General features: G+C 41.4%; 1 protein-coding gene across 2 annotated transcripts in view; it reads right to left on the bottom strand.

The window, feature by feature from the left end:
* ABAT (4-aminobutyrate aminotransferase) overlaps positions 1–19381 on the bottom strand; it is a 375139-nt gene that overhangs the window by 111206 nt on the left and 244552 nt on the right. For both annotated transcript variants that reach the window (XM_077448835.1, XM_077448834.1), the window contains exons 4-5: positions 4241–4270; positions 3829–3946 (exon numbers count right to left, since the gene is read on the bottom strand). In XM_077448835.1, the coding sequence (XP_077304961.1) occupies positions 3829–3946; positions 4241–4270 (148 nt within the window). The remainder of the gene's footprint in view (positions 1–3828; positions 3947–4240; positions 4271–19381) is intronic.

Below are 19381 nucleotides of genomic sequence, written 5' to 3'. Positions count from 1 at the left end.
CACTTATAGCTTTCACAATTTGTGAAAGACCCCCCCCCCCTCCCAAACCATATAATTTTCTGTGTTCGCTATCTGTACTTGGTTGAGGGCAGCACAGGAGCACTACTGTAAAATACTAGGTTTTCAATGCTGGGGGAGGAAAGTGGAACACTGTGCAGAACAGAAACTTGAAAGACTTCTACAAAGTGGTTAAAATGAAGTTCCAGTCTCCTTGTCAATTAAAAAAAAAAAAAAACACCCCCATGATCTTCTTTGCTAGTGCAATCAAAAGTGTAAATTTATCTGTGTGATCACTGATGTGGCTTAACAATCTTAGTTCACTTATGTGTGTCCCTGGCATGCAGACAGCGCCCATTGCTACTGTGGGCGTCTGAAGCCAGCTGGTACAGGTTTTTGGAATTTCCAGATTTCATGTCTGCACAGTCAGGATGCAGCTCGACGTACTGTGTATTGCATAAATAATGCGGTGGCAGCGGAGGATGCTCAACATATTATGGTAGTGTGGTACCCCACCAGTGTATGGACCCAGCATTTTCAACCAGGCGGGTTGAGGGGCTCCAGGGAGCTTGCAACGTTAGGAGGAAACTGACTTTTCAGTTTCCTCATTATTTACTAAAATCTGTTTTGGGATCTGGAGCCCGGGGATTTCGTAGTGATCTGGGTGGGATGAAATCCACAGTCCTGGGTCCAGATTTTGGGATTCACCAGCATACTGACTGGCCAGGTGTGTGTTGGTCTATTTCTAGACACCTGACCATGGTTCTGGGCTCCACCCTCCCGAGGAGTCCAGGCAAGCAAGGGAGAAGCATGCATGTCTGCATGCATGGTGTAGTCAGAAGGCCCAAAGCTGTGGGATGAGCAGTGAGGAAGAGTAAAAGAGGTACAGTCCGTGATCTCTGTTATATGGCCAAGAAGGCTGAAGGGTAAAGCCCAAAACGGCAGTACTGCTGACCATAAAGCCAGGTGGCTTGGTATTTTTCGTTTATGACTGCTGTGAAATTGAAACCCCTGCGTGGGAGCTACTGATGGACATTTTCTTTTCTTTTTTAATAAAAGTGGGTCAAAAAGCCCTGAAATTGAGTTTCTGGTGTGGATTGGTCTCGCTAGTGAGTGCTACACTTGAGTTACACAACCCCCAATATTACAATATTTAGACTCCCATTGAATCCTGGGATATCAGTATCATCAATCCCAAGAGTCAATGGGAGTCAAGATATGACATACATCACCACGGCGACTAGGGCCAGAAGCGGAGGGAATTTTAAACAAAAGCAAGGTAACTAAACAAAACGAAAAAAATGTATTAAAAAAATAGCCAAAGATTACAGGCATGGGTATCGGCTACCAGTGGGGCCGTAGGTGTAAGAAAGGGTGGAACTCCACTTTAATAGTGTTGATGTGGAGGGCGAAGGGGTAAATCAGCATAATCAAGTAGGAGGATGGATTACTGCAGTTTGAGAGAGCGCTAGGGGCTCACAGAAAAAGAAAGGCCAGTCCTTGGTTTCACCCGAACAAATTTGCCAAGTTGGGTGAAGATGCGAGGGTGGGAGCTCCTTTTAACACGGAGGTCCCCAGATCCCGCTCCCACCCCCTACGTGAATGAGTGTGAGGAACATATTACACTTACCCATTCACCAAAGAAGTGTCCCTCGATGTTCTATCATCAATCACCCTACCGCCGGGCCCGAAAAAAAAGGGCGGTGGAGTGTTTTTCTTTTCTGGTCTGGTGGTGTTGTGACTGATGATGGAACTACATCAGGGGACACTTATTTTTTATTAAAGGATTCATCAAAAACGGTCAGTTTTATTACTTTTTGACACAAAAAATTTCCCCTTTAAGACAATTGGGCGGAAGTGACGATTGATGTCGCTGCCATCATCCTATGGTATGGAGTCGAGTGGGGGCCATGATTCCCTCACTCGACTTCCAGCCTCAGAGGGGAAAGCATTGCATCATCTCCGCTGCCACAGTCGGCTCTGGTAAGTGGCGGAGATGACCAGAACCCTCTGGGTTTAGAATACCTTTGTTCATTTACGTGTAGTTCTATTGATCATGCAGTTTGCCAAGAGCAATGAAAATGAAGGTTCAGAAATGTGCTAGCTTGCGTGTAAGCATATATTGAAATTAGAGGTCGACCGATATATCGGCCGATATTTGCCGTTTTTTAATTAATCGGCATCGGCCGATTGTGCTGATAAAAAGGCAGATTTAGAACAGCCCGACTTGGAAATGACTTCTGTAATAGAAGTCAGTGTAAGTTGCCTGAGTCCAGGGGTGGACTGACAACTCATGGGGCCCCCGGGCAATAGGAGATTATGGGGCCCCCAGGCAATCAGAGATTATGGGGCCACACAGTAGACACAAACACACACACACAGTATACAATCACACAGTATACACAGACATGTTTCTATTGGCTGAGAAGGTACTGGAGAGGTGGGGCAGCTATAATCTCAGGATTTTTAGACCAAAAGGATGTCAGTAAGGGACATTTCAGAGACAGATTTAAATAAAACACACATTTTTTACATACTGTCCCCGGTTTTACCGAGACTGGCAACCCTGATGGGGCCCCCTAGTGGCATGGGGCCCTCGGGCAGTGCCCGAGTTGCCCAATGGTCAGTCCGCCCCTGCCTGAGTCGTCATAGAAACAACTTTCCTCCTCTCTGGGCAGTCTGCCAAGAAAAGAGCAAAAAGATACAATGTTTACACTTCAATGAATGAACTCATCTCAGTGTGTAGAGTTCTCAGTTTAACCATTTAAAGACTAAATCTTTTCTGACACTTGTTGCTTACAAGTAAAAATCCTGTATTTTCTGCCAGAAAATCACTTAGACCCCCAAAAAATGATATATATTTTTTTTAGCAGAGACCCTAGGGAATAAAATAGCGGTTGTTGCAATATTTCATGTCACACGGCATTTGCACAGGTCTTTCAAATGCATTTTTTTGGGGAAAAAAATACACTATTTAAAAAAAAAATTTAAAACAGTAAAGTTAGCCCATTTTTTTTTTCGTCCAAAAGTTTTGACTACCTGTTTTTATTTAATATATAGTTTTTTTTTTTTTTTATCTAAATCTAAATCATACATACAAGTAAACTGATTGGAGGTTTGTTTTGTTTAATAAATGTTTAAATGTAAGAAATTTTCTGTATCACTTATGAAGGCTGCTTTCACACTGGAGCGGGCAGGTGTTGATGGTAAAACGCTGCAAGTTTTAGCGGCTCTTTACCATCATTTTAGTGGTGCTATTTGGCTGCTAGTGGGGCACATAAAACCCAGCTAGCGGCCAAGGAAGAGGTTAAATGTGCCCGTGAAGCACCGCTGCCAATTCGCATTGCATGCGCTTCGGCAGTGGTGCCCATTCATATCAATGGGCAGGAGTGGTGGAGGAGCGGTATACACCACTCCAAACATGCTGCTTGCAGGACTTTTTTGCCAGCGCATCGCCTGAAAGCACTCTTTCACACAGACTGCAGGGGAGCCATTTTGCAGGCACTTTACATGCGCTATTTTTAGCTCAAAAGCGCCTGAAAAACGCCCCAGTGGGAAAGGTGTGTTAGATTTTATGAGATCAAGGGGGATTAAAAAAAAGGAAAAAAATTAAAAATAAATAAAATAAAATCGGCCTAACATATCAGCCCAAAAAAATAAAATAAAAATAAATAAATAAATAAATAAAAATCGGCATCATATATCGGCTATCGGCCGCCATGATTTCTAAATATCGGCATCGGCCAGAGAAAAACCCATATTGGTCGACCTCTAATTGAAATACAGAACTACTAATATACATATGTAAAATATACACATAAAATGATATACCTATGGGAATGGATGATATTTGGGAATACAAATCCAGCATTCGATTGCCATCAGCATCAACAAGGTAATTTCCACGGCTCTCTTCATAATTGCAGAAAAAATTCACAGCATCTGCATTCTGAGATTTAAGAATAAAAGAAAAAGCTTAAACAATTATAAATCACTAAAACGAAAGAGAAGTGCAATGCAAAACCAACATTCACTGAGAAGCCATGGAATTTTCATACAGGGATAAACAAAAGCTCATTATGGCAAGGTCAACACAAAAGTAAAAAACACACATTTTCATAGTCCTGCCCATAAAAACAATTCCATTGATGTGACAAGTCCTGTTTAATATTTGAACTTGTATAGGAAAGCAAGTTGAAATACTTTTCATTAATTGTATCTATGTATGTAGCATGCCTCTTACCTGTATGTTGTTAAGCTGTTTAATTAATTCCTAGAAAAGAAAACAAAAAAAATCAAATTCATAATACAAAGTATTTGAAAATTAGTAAATAGAAAATTATCAAAGTTTCCAAACTAAACAAGATAAAACTTGAACTTGAAGAATTAAGAAACTATGGAAAGTAGACATAATTTATCAAAATGTCTGAACTAAGAAACAATATAATCTTAATTTTTCAATCCAATGAAAGACCGCTAACAGTGGAGCATTGAGAAATTGCGTTAGCTTCCTCTGCTGGTGGGACTGTTACACTGCCATTACTACTGGATTCTACCTTAGGGGATGGTTCACACAAGAATTGCACAGAAACGTGGGTCTGTGTTCCTGTGCAGTTCCCTGCAATGCAACGTTGTAGCCTACAAATTTGAATTGGCTACAAATTGCACAAGAATGTACAAAAAGTAATGCATGCATTTCTTTTTAAAAACGCACCAGGCAAAAACACAGCAAATGTACTGACATCCATTGCGGATTGCAAAGGCAGTGCGTTTCGAACATGGTGCGGGATATACACATGGAACCCACTTTTCCCATATCGCGTTCTGGTGTGATCCAGCCCTAAAATGAAAATTCATTGGATACACTACAGCTGTTATTTTCTGATTGGGTACTACGACAAGCTGTAATTCAATGTAAGGAGTGTCATACAAGTTTCTCAAGGTGAAAAATATTGCAGAAGCTCTAGACCATTACAATCAGTAGCCACTTTCTTATGCTATAGGATACATGTAGTGGTTTTGTACTTTTTATAGGAATGAGGTTTTGCACCTTTCTTTTCAAATTGATTAAAGGACTGAAAATATAATTTTACATTTCTTTTGGCCCATCAATGTCAGAAAAATACACTCATGTCTGCCAAATAACTATATGAATATAGCTAAAAATAAAAAAAGTTATGTGATGCCCCTTTACATTTTTAATTTGGAGGTATGCAAGAAAACATAACAGAATGACATGTCAACAAGTTATGAAACATCCACTGGTAGAAACATTCAAAATGCATAAAGACAAAAGTGCAAAGAGATGCAACCACATTGATATGATAGAACTAAAGTTCAAGGGCCGACACACACACTTCATGGAGGTGGTACAACCAAAACACATCACTGCTAGGAGGCAGGGGTGTTACAAAGACCTCCTTATAGTAAGGGATAGCCTAGGATAGAGTAGAAAAATAGGACATCTAGTGTGTCTAAAGAGGGAAGGAGGAGGAAAGAAGAAAAAAAAAAAAAAAAAAAAAGGAGGGGGGGGGGGGGGGGTAAAGGTACAGAGTAGACAGCACAAGAAATAGAGCTCCAAGAGGATCAATCTGAGTTAAGAATAGGATAAAAATCCATCCGAAAAGATTTATAACTGAACCGCTCCCATTCTACTTACTACATATACATGCTTATCTTCATATTAATTTTCTTCTACATATGTCAATCTCCTATGAAACCCCCATCACTTCTACTGCGATCCCTCTAACGTAACTTTCACAAATTCTCTGTAAAGAATACACGTAACCTGTACTTTGACAGAAAGTAGAAAGTGCCTTGTGCTAATAAAGTGATACAACATGTTTAGTCTAAAAAAGGCTTCATCAGGTGGTAGTGCTGGGCTGACATTGTGGATTTAAAATAGAAGCCACCACTTGAATTCCCCATTTTAAACTAAAATGCCATTTGGCATCAGCTCTATGACATCATCACTTCCCACTGATGTACCCGCTCAACAGTCTTCCATGTGGCATACTCTGTCATTGGTACCTACGGTTAATACCTATTCAAGATTTATATTCCTCAATTAGACCGGTGCCATTAATTGAAAGGAGCTATTAAAAGTTTAACCTTTCAGTTTACTATTGTTTGTGTGTGGCGCATCTGGAAAGTAGTCACAGCACTTCACTTTTTCCACAGTTTGTTATGTTACAGTCTTATTCCAAAATGGATTAAATTCATTATTTTTCTCAAAATTCTACAAACAATACCCCATAATGACAATGTGAAAGAAGTTTGTTTGAAATCTTTGCAAATTTATTAAAAAGAAAGGAAAAAACAAAAACACACACACACACACACACACACACACGTATTCACAGCCTTTGCCATCACACTTAAAATTGAGTTCAGGTGCATCCTGTTTCCCCTGATCATCCTTGAGACGTTTCTACAACTTGGAGTCCACCTGTGGTAAAGTCAGCTGATTGGACATGATTTGGAAAAGCACACGCCTGTATATACAGATCATCCTCGTCTTGCATTGTTCCCATAAGACAGTTACTGGAGTCAGGCTGCACATTCTCAGTTTGGTGTTTAGCGCTAGAGTGTTTTTTTTCTCCTTGGGAGAGTGCATGTGATCAGCACAAGGCCAAACAGCACTGTCCAAACAGAGGATCAGGAATCCTGAATCCTGATAGGACAGCTGTTGTAAAAAAACATCTCCTACGAACTTTAACCATGCACTGAGTTTATTTTTACTAACATTATTGCATTTCCATGTTTTGTGTACTATGGGAGAACCGATATAGTGAATGCAGGGTCCTGGGTTTAGTAACACTTTAACCACTTGCTTACTGGGCACTTAAACCCCCCTCAGTCCCAGACCAATTTTCAGCTTTCAGCGCTGATGCACTTTGAATGACAATTGCGCGGGCATACAACACTGTACCCAAATGAAATTTCTATCATTTTTTTCCCACAAATAGAGCTTTCTTTTGGTGGTATTTAGTTACAGCTCGGAGTTTTATTTTTTGCTAAACAAACAAAAAAAGATGCAAAAAAAAAAAAAATCATGTTTTAATAGTTTGTTATAAAATTTTGCAAACGGGTCATTTTTCTCCTTCATTGAAGTGCGCTGATAAGGCGGCACTGATAGGCTGCATTGGTGGGCACTGATGGGCTGCATTGGTGGGCACTGATAGGCTGCATTGGTGGGCACTGATAGGCTGCACTTGTGGGCACTGATAGGCATAGTTAAGGCGGCACTAATAGGCACAGATAAGGCGGCACCGATGGGCACAGATAAGGCGGCACTGATGGGCAAAGATGGGCACAGATAAGATGGCACGGATGGGTGGCACGGATAAGTGGCACGGATGGGTGGCACGGATGGGCACTGATAGGTACCACAGATAGATGGGACTGATGGGCACTGATAGGTGGCACTGATAGGTGGCTCTGATAGGTGGCACTGCTGGGCACTGATGGGCGGCACTGCTGGGCGGCACTGCTGGGCACTGATGGGCGGCACTGGGGTGCAGCACCTTTGAGGCAGATTGGGTGGCACTGTGGGTGGCACTGTGGGGTGGCACTGTGGGGTGGCACTGTGGGTGGCACTGTGGGCATTATGGGCACAGACGGGGGGCACTTACTTTTACTTTGTTATTTTTCAGGATGGCACTGCGGGAGGCAGGTGGGCACTGGCAGGTGGCATGTGGTGCCTTTCATTGCTGGCCGTGATCGGGACTGATGTCCCGATCACGGCCGCCGGTGATCGGCTTTTTTTTTTTCTCCTCGCGCTGTCAGCGCGAGGAGGAATAATAGCCGATTACCGGCTCCGTTCTATCACATGATCAGCTGTCATTGGCTGACAGCTGATCACGTGATAAGGGGTCGGGATCGACCCCTTACACGGATCGGTGATCAGGCGAGTCTCACGGACTCGCCGATCACAGAGCGCGCCGCGCGCGCCCCTCAGGGGGCGCGCAGGCCGCTCGTAACCAGGACGACGTCAATAGACGTAGTCCTGGAAATCTAGGTCCGCGCTAATGCCGTCATTCGGCAATAGCGCGGTACCCAAGTGGTTAAGGAACATGGTTATAGAGAGCGGAGTAGAAAATTAGCTTCAGATAGATAGGTCAGATTTGATTAGTAGACATAGTGGTCCTAAATCTAGATATTAATCACAGTATAGTAATAAAGTCAACTTTGTGCTGACTTTTTTTTTTTTGCAGAATAACACCATATAGTTACAATCAAACATCTTCCTATCCTTTATGCAGGCAAAGATCTCTACACCATCCTTAAAGATGGCTGTAATTTTTCCAGCAGACATCTATATCTAGGTATAGATTTTATATATATATATATATATATTATTGTATCTTGAAGATCTTGACGTAGTATGATGGATCTTGGTGACATGGTACCCATTGGATAATAAATATATATATATTTTTTTTACAATACGAGTACACCTAAGTATGTATACGCATGCTGTTGATTTGATTTATTCATAGATTGGGTGATTTGCCCTTTTGGACTCTGAATATTAGAGGGTGATTGTGTTTATGACCCATCCCGGGCTGGGTCTTCTCTTACAGTCCCCTCCCTCCGGGGTCCTTTACTTATATAATCAATTCAGGTAATAATTTACGTAATAACTTTTGTTTGTTTTGCAATATATGTGCACGTGATTAGCCACTCTGTTGTTTCTCTAGTGCACCCCTTTGTCACATTCACTAATTTTCACTTTTTTGTCTTACATGTTTCACTCACACTTACCACACACTTTTTATACTCCTGATGCTAAATTGCTACATACACTGGAGCACACACCAATCTGTCTCACCAATGCTGTCTTCACTGGTAATCCACTTCATCCTTAACACCTGATGCATGGCCTTTTTTTTGTTGTTTACCATCCGCCTTGTCACCTTGTTTTTTTTTTATTTTTTATTTATCGGTTGGTTATTTAATGGTTGCTTTTTTCACATTGGTTTCTGCCCCCCCCCCCCCTTTTTTTTTCTCTTCTTAGTTCTACACATAGGCTTCATGGGCAAGTAATACCTCCCTTGGGCATTTGGGACCACTTGATACCTCCCTTCATGCTGAATACTTATAGGCATGTTTATACATATATGAATAAGTATTTTTATAAAATATGAAAATATGAAAAGTGTGACCTCTCGTAAGCCACATCATTAGACTCCGACTGTGCTTCTTTTCCTGGTGTGCGGTGGCATTTGGGAGCTTCGGGGCACCCTGTGGGGGGAGAAACAAGCGGTCTATCCCTGAGAAGGATTTCCACTGTGAATGTTTTCTCCATCTTTTTGGGTGTACAATACCGGGTAACTAAACTATGGTATTAGGTACCTACATTGTATTGAAGTAATTTTTAATATATACAGTAGGGGACCGTGATATTGTGTCAATCTCGCCGCTTTTATTGGCGAGATTGACACCCTGCGAGCCCCATCGTGGGAGCCAGTGCCGAGCCGGCTGGCATCTGGAAAGGAAAAAGGTTTATTTTCCTTTCCCGATAAGCGACAAGCATCGCTGGCCGGGTTCACACTGGTGCGGGGATCCGAATTGGATTCCCGCCAATACCAGGCACTGTATTTGGTATGAATCCTAAGGGAGAACTCAACGCAAATTAAAAAAAAAAAAAACCCGGCATGGGTTCCCCCTCTGGAGGCATACCAGGCCCTTAGGTCCGGTAGAGATTTTAAGGGGAATCCCCTACGCCGAAAAAAAAACAGCGTGGGGTCCCCCCCAAAATCCATACCAGACCCCTATCTGAGCACGCAGCCCGGCCGGTCAGGAAAGGGGGTGGGGACGAGCGAGCACCCCCCCTCCTGAGCCGTACCAGGCCGTGTGCCCTCAACATGGGGGGTGCTTTGGGGAAGGGGGGGCCGCATGGCCCCCCACCCCAAAGCACCTTGTCCTCAAATATAGGAAAATGTAATTTCATGTCATAGTAGCGAGCAAGCGGCGATAATGTCGCCTCGCCTCGCTAATGAAGCCTGCATACCTGGAGGATGCTGGGACTGCGATGACATAAGGGGGCGGGGTCACCATGTGACATCAACCGGTGACCCCGCCCCTTGTCCCTATACAAGTCGCCGCACACCGCGTCCCTGGCATTGCGGCCGGAGAGAGCATTGAGTCAACATCTCAAGAAGGAAGGAGCAGAAGAACAACGCAAGGCGGCAGCAGAAGACCGGATCATCACTAGTAAAAGAGCTAGAAGAAGAAGCGGTGGCCTGGCAAGAAGAACCGAAGAGGGGGACAAGACTCCCAAAGTCGGAAGAAGGGGCGGCGGCGAAGGAAGACCGGGCCTCCGCTAGTAAAAGAGCTAAAGGAAGAAAGCGGAGGCCCGGCAAGAACCGAAGAGGGAATTCCCCTTAAAATCCCTTCCGGACCTAAGGGCCTGGTATGCCCCCCCAGGCATGCAGGCTTCATTAGTGAGGCGACATTATCGCTGCTCGCTACTATAGGAAAATTACATTTTCCTATTTAAATTAATAAAAATGCGGCGCTACCTAAAAGTGCTATCCCAAAATAAATGTAAATCAGATAATATCCACTAAATGCAACATAAATAATATAGGAAATAAATCAATATAAATAATCCAAATAAAAATGAACGTGTAACCAATATGTGTACAAAAATGATGAATAAAAATCCGTGAAAAAATCAATCTAATGGTTAAATAGAAATAATTTTTGAAAAAGTTACGTGCTGTAACGCAACGCGTCAGAGAAGGAATTTGGTGTCGGACCTATCACTTCCGGTTACGGCCGAAACCGGAAGTCCGCGTCTGCTGCACACTCTGCTGTATATGTTGATGTAAGTGTGGATTTTATCTTTTATTACAATAAAATAGCGAAATACTACACATGAAAGCCCTCTGTGTTCTTCTATTCTATACTGCTTGGACATCCTGGAGCTATTGGGAGGGCATGTAATACATAGCCATACAGTGAAACACTAACAGCGGTGGAGCAGTGTGACTGAATGAATAAGAAGCCAGCAGCTATCTTTATACACAGTGCCTATTTACCAGTTATTGGAGGTGAGAGGCTGGGGGAAATAGGTGGTGCACCCATTAAGCACTGAAGTTTGCAGTGGATTGCCACTTTTGGGAATTGATTTTCACACTTTTCTGCATGAACTTTATTTTTGCAAGTTTACCAGTCGTCAGTGCACGTTATTTAATGGACAATCACGTGTTTATATTGATTATTTAAATAATCACTTTATTTGCCTTTTTTCACGAACTTTCACCTCATATTTTTATATATATATTATATATTTTTTATACGTCTGTTTATATTTGGATTATTAATGCAGATTATTTCTATTTAACCATTAGATTGATTTTTTCACTGATTTTTATTCATCATTTTTGTACACATATTGGTTACACGTTCATTTTTATTTGGATTATTTATATTGATTTATTTCCTATATTATTTATGTTGCATTTAGTGGATATTATCTGATTTACATTTATTTTGGGATAGCACTTTTAGGTAGCGCCGCATTTTTATTAATTTATATACTCATTTTTGGTGCTGAGATCACTGTTTTGATGCTGGCTGCTTCCTATGTACATCATTTTTTGTATTTAGTCTTCCTATGACATATTAGGTGGAGCGCACTAGTTTTCCCTTTATACATTTTCCTATTGCTGCCAGCGCGATAACCAGCGCGACGGGCTCACACTGGTTAGAGAAGCCTGTCGCTGGGAAACACAATATCGGCAGCACTTACTGTACACTTACGATATTTTTTCTCCATAGCAGACCATCCCTCTGAAAAAGACCCCTATAGCGGGTTGAATCGCGCGAAAGTCATATTTCCACTGTCTGCAATCTTGTACAGTGCTTGTATGAAATTTTTGTCTGTATATGTACATCTCCTCCTCATTATTATTGTTCTTTATTATTATTTTTTATCATTTGTCCAGTGGAGCTCATGTTTTAACCAGTGTGCCATATGTTTTTATGCATTAATAAACATTGAAATCTTTTTACATAATACATTTATATTTATTTTTGGCTGCCAAAAAACCCCACTGCAGGGGAATTTGTTCCTTTTTTTTGTTTGTTCTAGGGGTGAGCAGCACTCTCCAACCTCTTTGGTAGTGTGTTTTTTGTAGGCAGCATGTTATCCCTTTGTACTGCTCAGAGGGTGTTTTTATATCTAATAAATGGCTATCTGCAAAAAGGTCTTATGGCTGTGGCCATAACACCTGCATGTATTGCAGGGAACATAAGGAAAGCACCAACGTATAATTCACCAACGGGGAAGCATCAAACAAGCATACATATTCGCTAGCACACCACGGATTGACAAATTATCATCCAAAAGGTTTAATGCAGAGAATCACATCACAAAGGAAAAGTGCAATGTTTCGGAGCTGCGCAGGACCCCTTGCGCGGTTCCGAAACGGTGCACTTTTCCTTGTCGATCCGTGGTGTGCTGGCAAATATGTATGCTTAATTGCAGGACTAAGTCTGTTTATGTGAGAGTGTGGTGCCTATAAAGTTTAATATGTTGGATGCACCATACACCCCCTCAGAGTTAGATTTTCTGAACACTTTAATGATACAAACAACTTAAATGTCAAAAACATCTAATGTTTTAAACCATTTTAGAGAAATGCATAATGGTAATTTAGTTACATAGTAGGTAAGGTTGAAAAAAGACAATAGTCCATCCAGTTCAACCTGTGTAGGTGTTAGAGGTCGACCGATATATCGGCCGATATTTGGCATTTTTTAATTAATCGGCATCGGCTGATTGTGCTGATAAAAAAGCCAATTACATGTTCAGCGCGACTTGCAAAAGACTTCTGTAATAGAAGTCAATGTAAGTTGCCTGAGGACATCAGTGAAGGACTTTCCTCCTCTCTGGGCAGGCTGCCAAGAAAAGATCAAAGTGATACAATGTTTCTTCTTCAATGGGCTGAACTCCCTGTGTAGAAGCTCTCAGTTTAACCATTTAAAGACTAAATCTTTTCTGACACTTACAAGAAAAAATCCTGTATTTTCCGCTAGAAAATCATTCAGAAGCCCCAAAAATTATACATATATTTTTTAGCAGAGACCCTAGGGAATAAAATAGCGGTTGTTGCAATATTTTATGTGACGCGGTATTTGCGCAGAGGTCTTTCAAACGCAAGTTAGCCCTTTTTTTTTTTCGTCCAAAAGTTTTGAGTACCTGTTTTTGTGCATTTAATAAATAGTTATTTTTTTTTTTTTTATCTAAATTATACATACAAGTGAACTGATTGGAGGTTTGTTTTGTTTAATAAATGTGTAAGACATTTTCTGCATCACTTATTAAGGCTGCTTTCACACTGGATCGGGCAGGCGTTGACGTAAAACGCTGCAAGTTTTAGCAACGATTTACCGTCATTTTAGCCCCGCTATTCGGCTGCTAGCGGGGAAGTGAAGCACTGCTGCAAAATCGCATTGCATGCACTTCAGCAGTGGTGACCATTCATTTCAATGGGCAGGAGTAGTGGAGGAGCGGTTTACACCGCTCCAAAGATGCTGCAGCGCATCTCCTCATTGTGAAAGCACTCAGGCTTTCACACAGACTGCAGGGGAGCCGTTTTGAAGGCAATTTACAGGCGCTATTTTAAGCCCAAAATCGCCTGAAAAATGCCCAGTGTGAAAGGTGTCCAACTTTGATTTTATGAGATGAAGGGGGGGGGGGGGGGGAGAATAAAAAAAAATCGGCCTAACATATCGGCCATCGCGATTTCTAAATATCGGCATCGGCCAGAGAAAAACCCATATCGGTCGACCTCTAGTAGGTGTACTTGTGTCAGTGTCCCATATCCCTGTATGTTGTGTTTAAGATATACATCCAAGAAGCTTTTAAAAAATATCCATACTCCCCGCAGCCGTCACCAATTGTGGGAGAGAGTTCCACATTCTTACTGCACGGACAGTGAAGAACCTTCTGCACAGTTTAAAGTTAAACCACTTCTCCAGTCTCAATGTGTGGTTCTGAGTCCTCATATACTTTCTGGGACTGAATAGCTTTTTCCTATGCTGGGATCCCCATTTAGGTATTTGTAGATCACCATCATGTTCCCCCCCCCCCCCCCCCAAGCATCACATCCCCAGCGAGAATACATTTAATTTAGAAGCATTTAATTTTTGGAACAGAATGGGTTAATGGGACACTCAAAGGGTATCATTACAACAGGCAGTGTGGTGGATCCACACATCGAATGCAAGAGCAACATTTGGTCTGAATAAAAGATTGGATATTGACCGGTTTTGAAACAGTTATATAAAGTAGTTATAAGAAACTATTAAACATTTAGGATGTTTTGTAGGTATACATTTTTTCCATTTGGGCAAGATATTTTGTGAGTTTTACTCCATACTGGGTTATTTACACTCAATTGTTTTTAATTAAGCAACCCTGCCTCTGTAATTATTTATGGAGCAAATGTGGGAGAGTATATTTAAACAATGATTTTAATTGTACTTGTAGCACCGGTACTCCTAATGAGTATGCGCTGTGTTCAAATTTAGTTTTTTTGCCCAAAACTGTAATGAGTTTTGGGACTAATCGTGCTAAATTGTACTTTGGCATGAGTTTGGCTGGTCTGTATAGAAGTTCTGACTGGTCATAGGTGGGGTTGTACACCTGTGGGAGGCTATAGAACGCAGTCTAGTTGGAACCATTGGGTACCAATCCCTATCTCGGAACCAATCAGTGGGTGCGTTTGTCTCACTGCGTAATCCGGGAAAGGGTACTTAAGGTGCCGAAGTCACGTGGTTCAGGGTTGCGGTCCAAAAGTTGTTGCTGACTCCGTGGTCCTCCTGACCAGCCCCTGGGGGACTTCATGGCCAGGGGTGCGGATCCATCTATTTCCGAGCCTCAGAACTGGCTAGTTTGAGGCGCAGTAACTGGAAGGAGGATTCTAAGGTGTTCCGGTGCAGTCTCAGATTTTAGAGAGGCCCAGCAACTCTACACGCGACCAGGGGAGGACTCTTCAGTGAGAGAGCCACGCACAAGGCTGGCTGCTCGGTAAGGGCCTGGAAGCTGAGCTGCCATGGACATGGATTGAATCCACAATTCTTACAGTATCACCAGACCGGCTGAAAGATTCTGGTACAGTAAGAAAAGTTCCTACTCCTACCCTTCCAGTTGTAACTAAGTTTCCAACCAAGTCTGTGTGAGAGACTTTGAATGCTAGAATTACCTGTTGGCTGCTAAACCCAAACTTAAGGATTCATCCAACAGTTAAAGAGTCCAGTTGCGAGCGGCTGTTCCCTGGATTGTGTACATAGCGAGAGACTTTTGTTGAAGTCAGCAGTTCCAAGCACCTGAGCTAAACACTACCCTGATACCCTCTACTCTCAATTTAGAGACTGAGTTTGTTCAACCGTTTTATGCAAAATAAAAATCCTAACAAGGAATTCAAGTGTCGGTCTCTACAGTTACTGGATTATCAACCCTGGGAACCCCTAGACAAGGACAACGTGTATGAGCTGGAGGAGGTAAATCGTTAAGCCAAGAAAAATTCAGAAGCTCCTTCAGGGCTTAGTGCTACATACTATTATGCTATGTAGCCAAAACTGTCATTTGATATGTAGCCAAAGATTAATGTCAGAGTGTATACCAAATGGTAAACAAGGGGTTACCCTTAGCTGTGCAGATTGTAGAGTGGTAAGTAGTTAAATCTGAGAGCTGATCGTTGTGGGTAAATAACCATAGAAGAAGAAATTAATTAATACATTAAAGCATGCTCCCCTAGGTAAGTGCTATATGCTATACCATAATATGATCTGTGATATCAACAAACATAAGATGTCACCAAAAGTGACAAAGAACAAATTCATACAATAAAGTGCAAATGCATAACATTATTCAATGCATAAATATAATATCCATCAAAAAATGGCCAAAAATAGTGGATAAATAGTGCAATGTCCAAACGATAAATGTATACCAAGTGCCCAGCTTTACGTCTTACAGCTATACTTAAATTCACCCCTAAACATAAATCCTTGATCCAATGCTTCCTTTAAAATGTCTTTCAATTCCTGAATATATTTACTAGGTAGATGTTTCATGAACTATCTATCTCATAGTTCCTCATTTCTCAAAATCTGCAAGCAGTTCTTTTAAAACGCACGTCCCAATTAATTTCCCACTAGCTTTATAGAGATTTGAACATTTTCACCCTGTGCATGAGGTGGTGTAAAACCAGTCTTCAACTTCAGGTCTTGTGACGGTGCTCTTCACTTCTGGGGTCCCAAAAGAACTTTCAACTTCTAAAGATTCTAACAATCTCAAGCTCTCAATTTTCTACTAAGTGGTCAAGGATGGTACTTTTCTTTTACTCTTGTATCCCTTTTTAAATGCCAATTTCTGGGAAAACAAATTTACATGCATTTCTAAAACCTTCACATGATCCGAAGTCATTTATATAGAGGACAAACAGTATTTGCCCCATTTTCTCCTTCAGATTTTACCAGGATGTCTGTATCTAAAAGCTGTTCTTTACCTGCCTCGTTTTGCTTGTATAGGACCATTGATTACAATTCCTTAAAGATTGATTTGGTTTAAATCTGGTCTATTTTTTCAGGAAGCAAGCAAAATAATTTCTAAACACAGAATTGCCACGTCAAAAGAAAGATACAATAGATAAATTCAGGAAAATGTTCAGATTGTATATTAAAAAAAATAAAATAAAAAAAAACACAAACACAAACACATTAGATCATGATAGGAGGTAGCACATGATTGTGGTTATCCAATGATAAACATAAGGGATTATTTCAATGGGATACAGAAAAAAAAAGTGGTGGATAAAATCTGGCTTTAAACAGAGGTGAAATTGATATTTTGCCTCAGTTTATAAGCCCCAACATGGTTTGAATGAGGGGTTTACACATTTACCCTTTGTACATAATTAAAAGGGAATAACTGATGAGTTACCCTAGGCAGAACTGATTCTGCATGCACCTGTCAAATTGTAGAATGATACAAAAGAATAATATAGGATTCCTTTAATAATGATAGCCACACAATCATGCCCATCAATATATTTAATATGAATATACATGCAAAAGTAAAACTGATTAGTAAAACCAGAAAGAATTTGATGGACCCTTTAAATTATGGAACTGGTCTAGTTGAGGAATGTTAACATTAAATAGGCATTAATAGTAGATTATTGATATGGTTTGTTGGCATGATATTGGTACGTATGTCAGAGTGACACCATTGAGCTGATGCTAAGCATCATTACAAATAGAGGGTATTCAAATATAGGTAGTCATCATACAAGTGCTTCTTGCACGTTACACAATTTCACAGCACTACCCATAATTATGTTAGGCAAAATCAGGTTGGGTTTTAAAGCATTTAATCAGTACAAGGCACTTTCTACTTTTTGTCAGAGTACATGTAACCTTAATTACTGTATTTATGGCAAACTAGTGAAAGTTGCAGTAGAAGTCAGTGGAGGCTTCATATACTAGAAAAGGGTCAATATGTTTTTGCAGCAGCAAATGGATATGCAGAATTCATATGTAGCAAGCACAATTAGAGAACCTCCACTAGCCCTTTTAACGCTAAGCAACATATTGGGGATCCTTAAAAAAAATATATATTTCTTACTTTCAGCAAGTAGGTGTCACTGGTACCACAGGCCAGAATGAGATAGTACAACTAGGTTGAGTTACGAATATTTATTTTTCTTCCAGCCAGCCCAGTTGGAGGTTCTTGGCCACTGGGGCATTCTGAGAGAGTATATATATTTGGGCTGGGCCATGTGCTCGCTCTCTTGCCTGAGGAGGTGGTGCTAAAATGAGCTCTGCGTGTAGGCCCAGAAATCTGTCTGGGGCCTACTAATTCTGAGATGGTCCTTAGACTGTCTTGCCCGGCGTGGAAGAAGCCAAGCAAAATAGAGAAGACCCAAGGGAAGACCCTTGCTGGAGAGAGCCAAGATGAAGGCAGATCTCTCCGGAGGGCCCTGTGACACGTTTGGAGGATGCGCCAGAATCTAACAATGTGCTAAAAGTGTCGCCATGTCAGCTTAAACATCTGACATTGAAGCTGATCTTGTTCTACATCTGAAAACATGTCTTAAAGTTCCTGGTACTGTGAAGCGGTATGTTTTCCAGATTCAAGGAATCTTGTCTGTAAGTGATCTGCTACTGGTATCTGAGACCCCTAAACCTCTCTCCTTCTACTTTCTTGCAAGTTCCACATTAAAGCTTTGAAAAGCACAAAAGTGACCGGGAGCCCAATTTTTGTTCAAAACTCCCCATTACAGCCATGGAATCGTTTTATATCCTAGTGGGCAAAATGAGTGACAGCATATCACCTTCACATATCATAATTATTGTACATTGGTCCAGTGCTCCATATTCCCAAAAGAATAAAAACTGAAAAGTTATGTTACACTGCAATTTGGTGTTCGAGGTATTTTTTTTTTGACCAGTACAAATAATAAATAAAAGAGCTCACAGGCCATACGTTACTATTAAATCTTGTATGGAATACCAAATTTAGGCTCCACGACTGCAGTCTTTATAAGAACTTCCTTTGCCATCAACTTAATACTGTTAAATATTGTTAGGGGTGGTTTACATGTGCAGTGCGTTGACACAGCTTTATGAGCATTTTTAGATGTGCTACCATGTGCTACAATCTATTAGAATGCGCGTTTTGAAGAAAGCGCATCAAAGACGCAGCATGCAGGTCTTTAAACCTGTGCATTCTAACAGAGTTCAATAGTAATGCGGCTAAAAACGTATCTAAAACAATATAAAAACGTGCTGCATCAAAAATGCACTACACAGGTTAACTGGCCCCCGGGAAAGCAGAGCTCCACCCAAAATGGGGAGGCTCTACTTGTCTGCCTCGTCCTGCCCCCCCCCCCTCTGGGGCCACATTTGGCACCATGTAGGGGGGAGTGGATACTTGATTTTGACAGGTAACCGCTCCCACTTCCTACCAAGTTCGCCACAGCGAATGGAGCCGGAAGTTCGCCCTCTCAATGGAGGATGGATGATTGACTGAAAGGTCTGCCTGCTCCATTCATTGGTGCAAGCTATAGTACAGTTTCTATGACTTTTGGGGGGTGGGGGTAGGCATTGTAGCAGGGTCTGCAATACCACATAGGTTGTTGCATGAGATTCTGGAAACCATGGAGGCAGAAAGGCACCTAAAATATGACTGACCCATGTTATGGATTACTGTAGTGTTTTTTACTGGTAGATATATCGCAGCCGTGTGTGTGATTTGAGGTTATCTGTGAAATTGTGTTGCTGCTTAGAGCAAACGGCAGGCTTTCAGGGTCATTAAAGGATGGGGTGATTGACATCATCTTCCTCTGCAGATTTTACCAAG

This window comes from Lithobates pipiens, unplaced genomic scaffold, assembly GCF_037356315.1.
Source record: "Lithobates pipiens isolate NorthernLeopardFrog02 unplaced genomic scaffold, aLitPip1_a1.2 Scaffold_22, whole genome shotgun sequence".
Lineage (NCBI taxonomy): Eukaryota > Metazoa > Chordata > Amphibia > Anura > Ranidae > Lithobates > Lithobates pipiens.
This window is presented reverse-complemented; position numbering and strand designations above follow the sequence as displayed.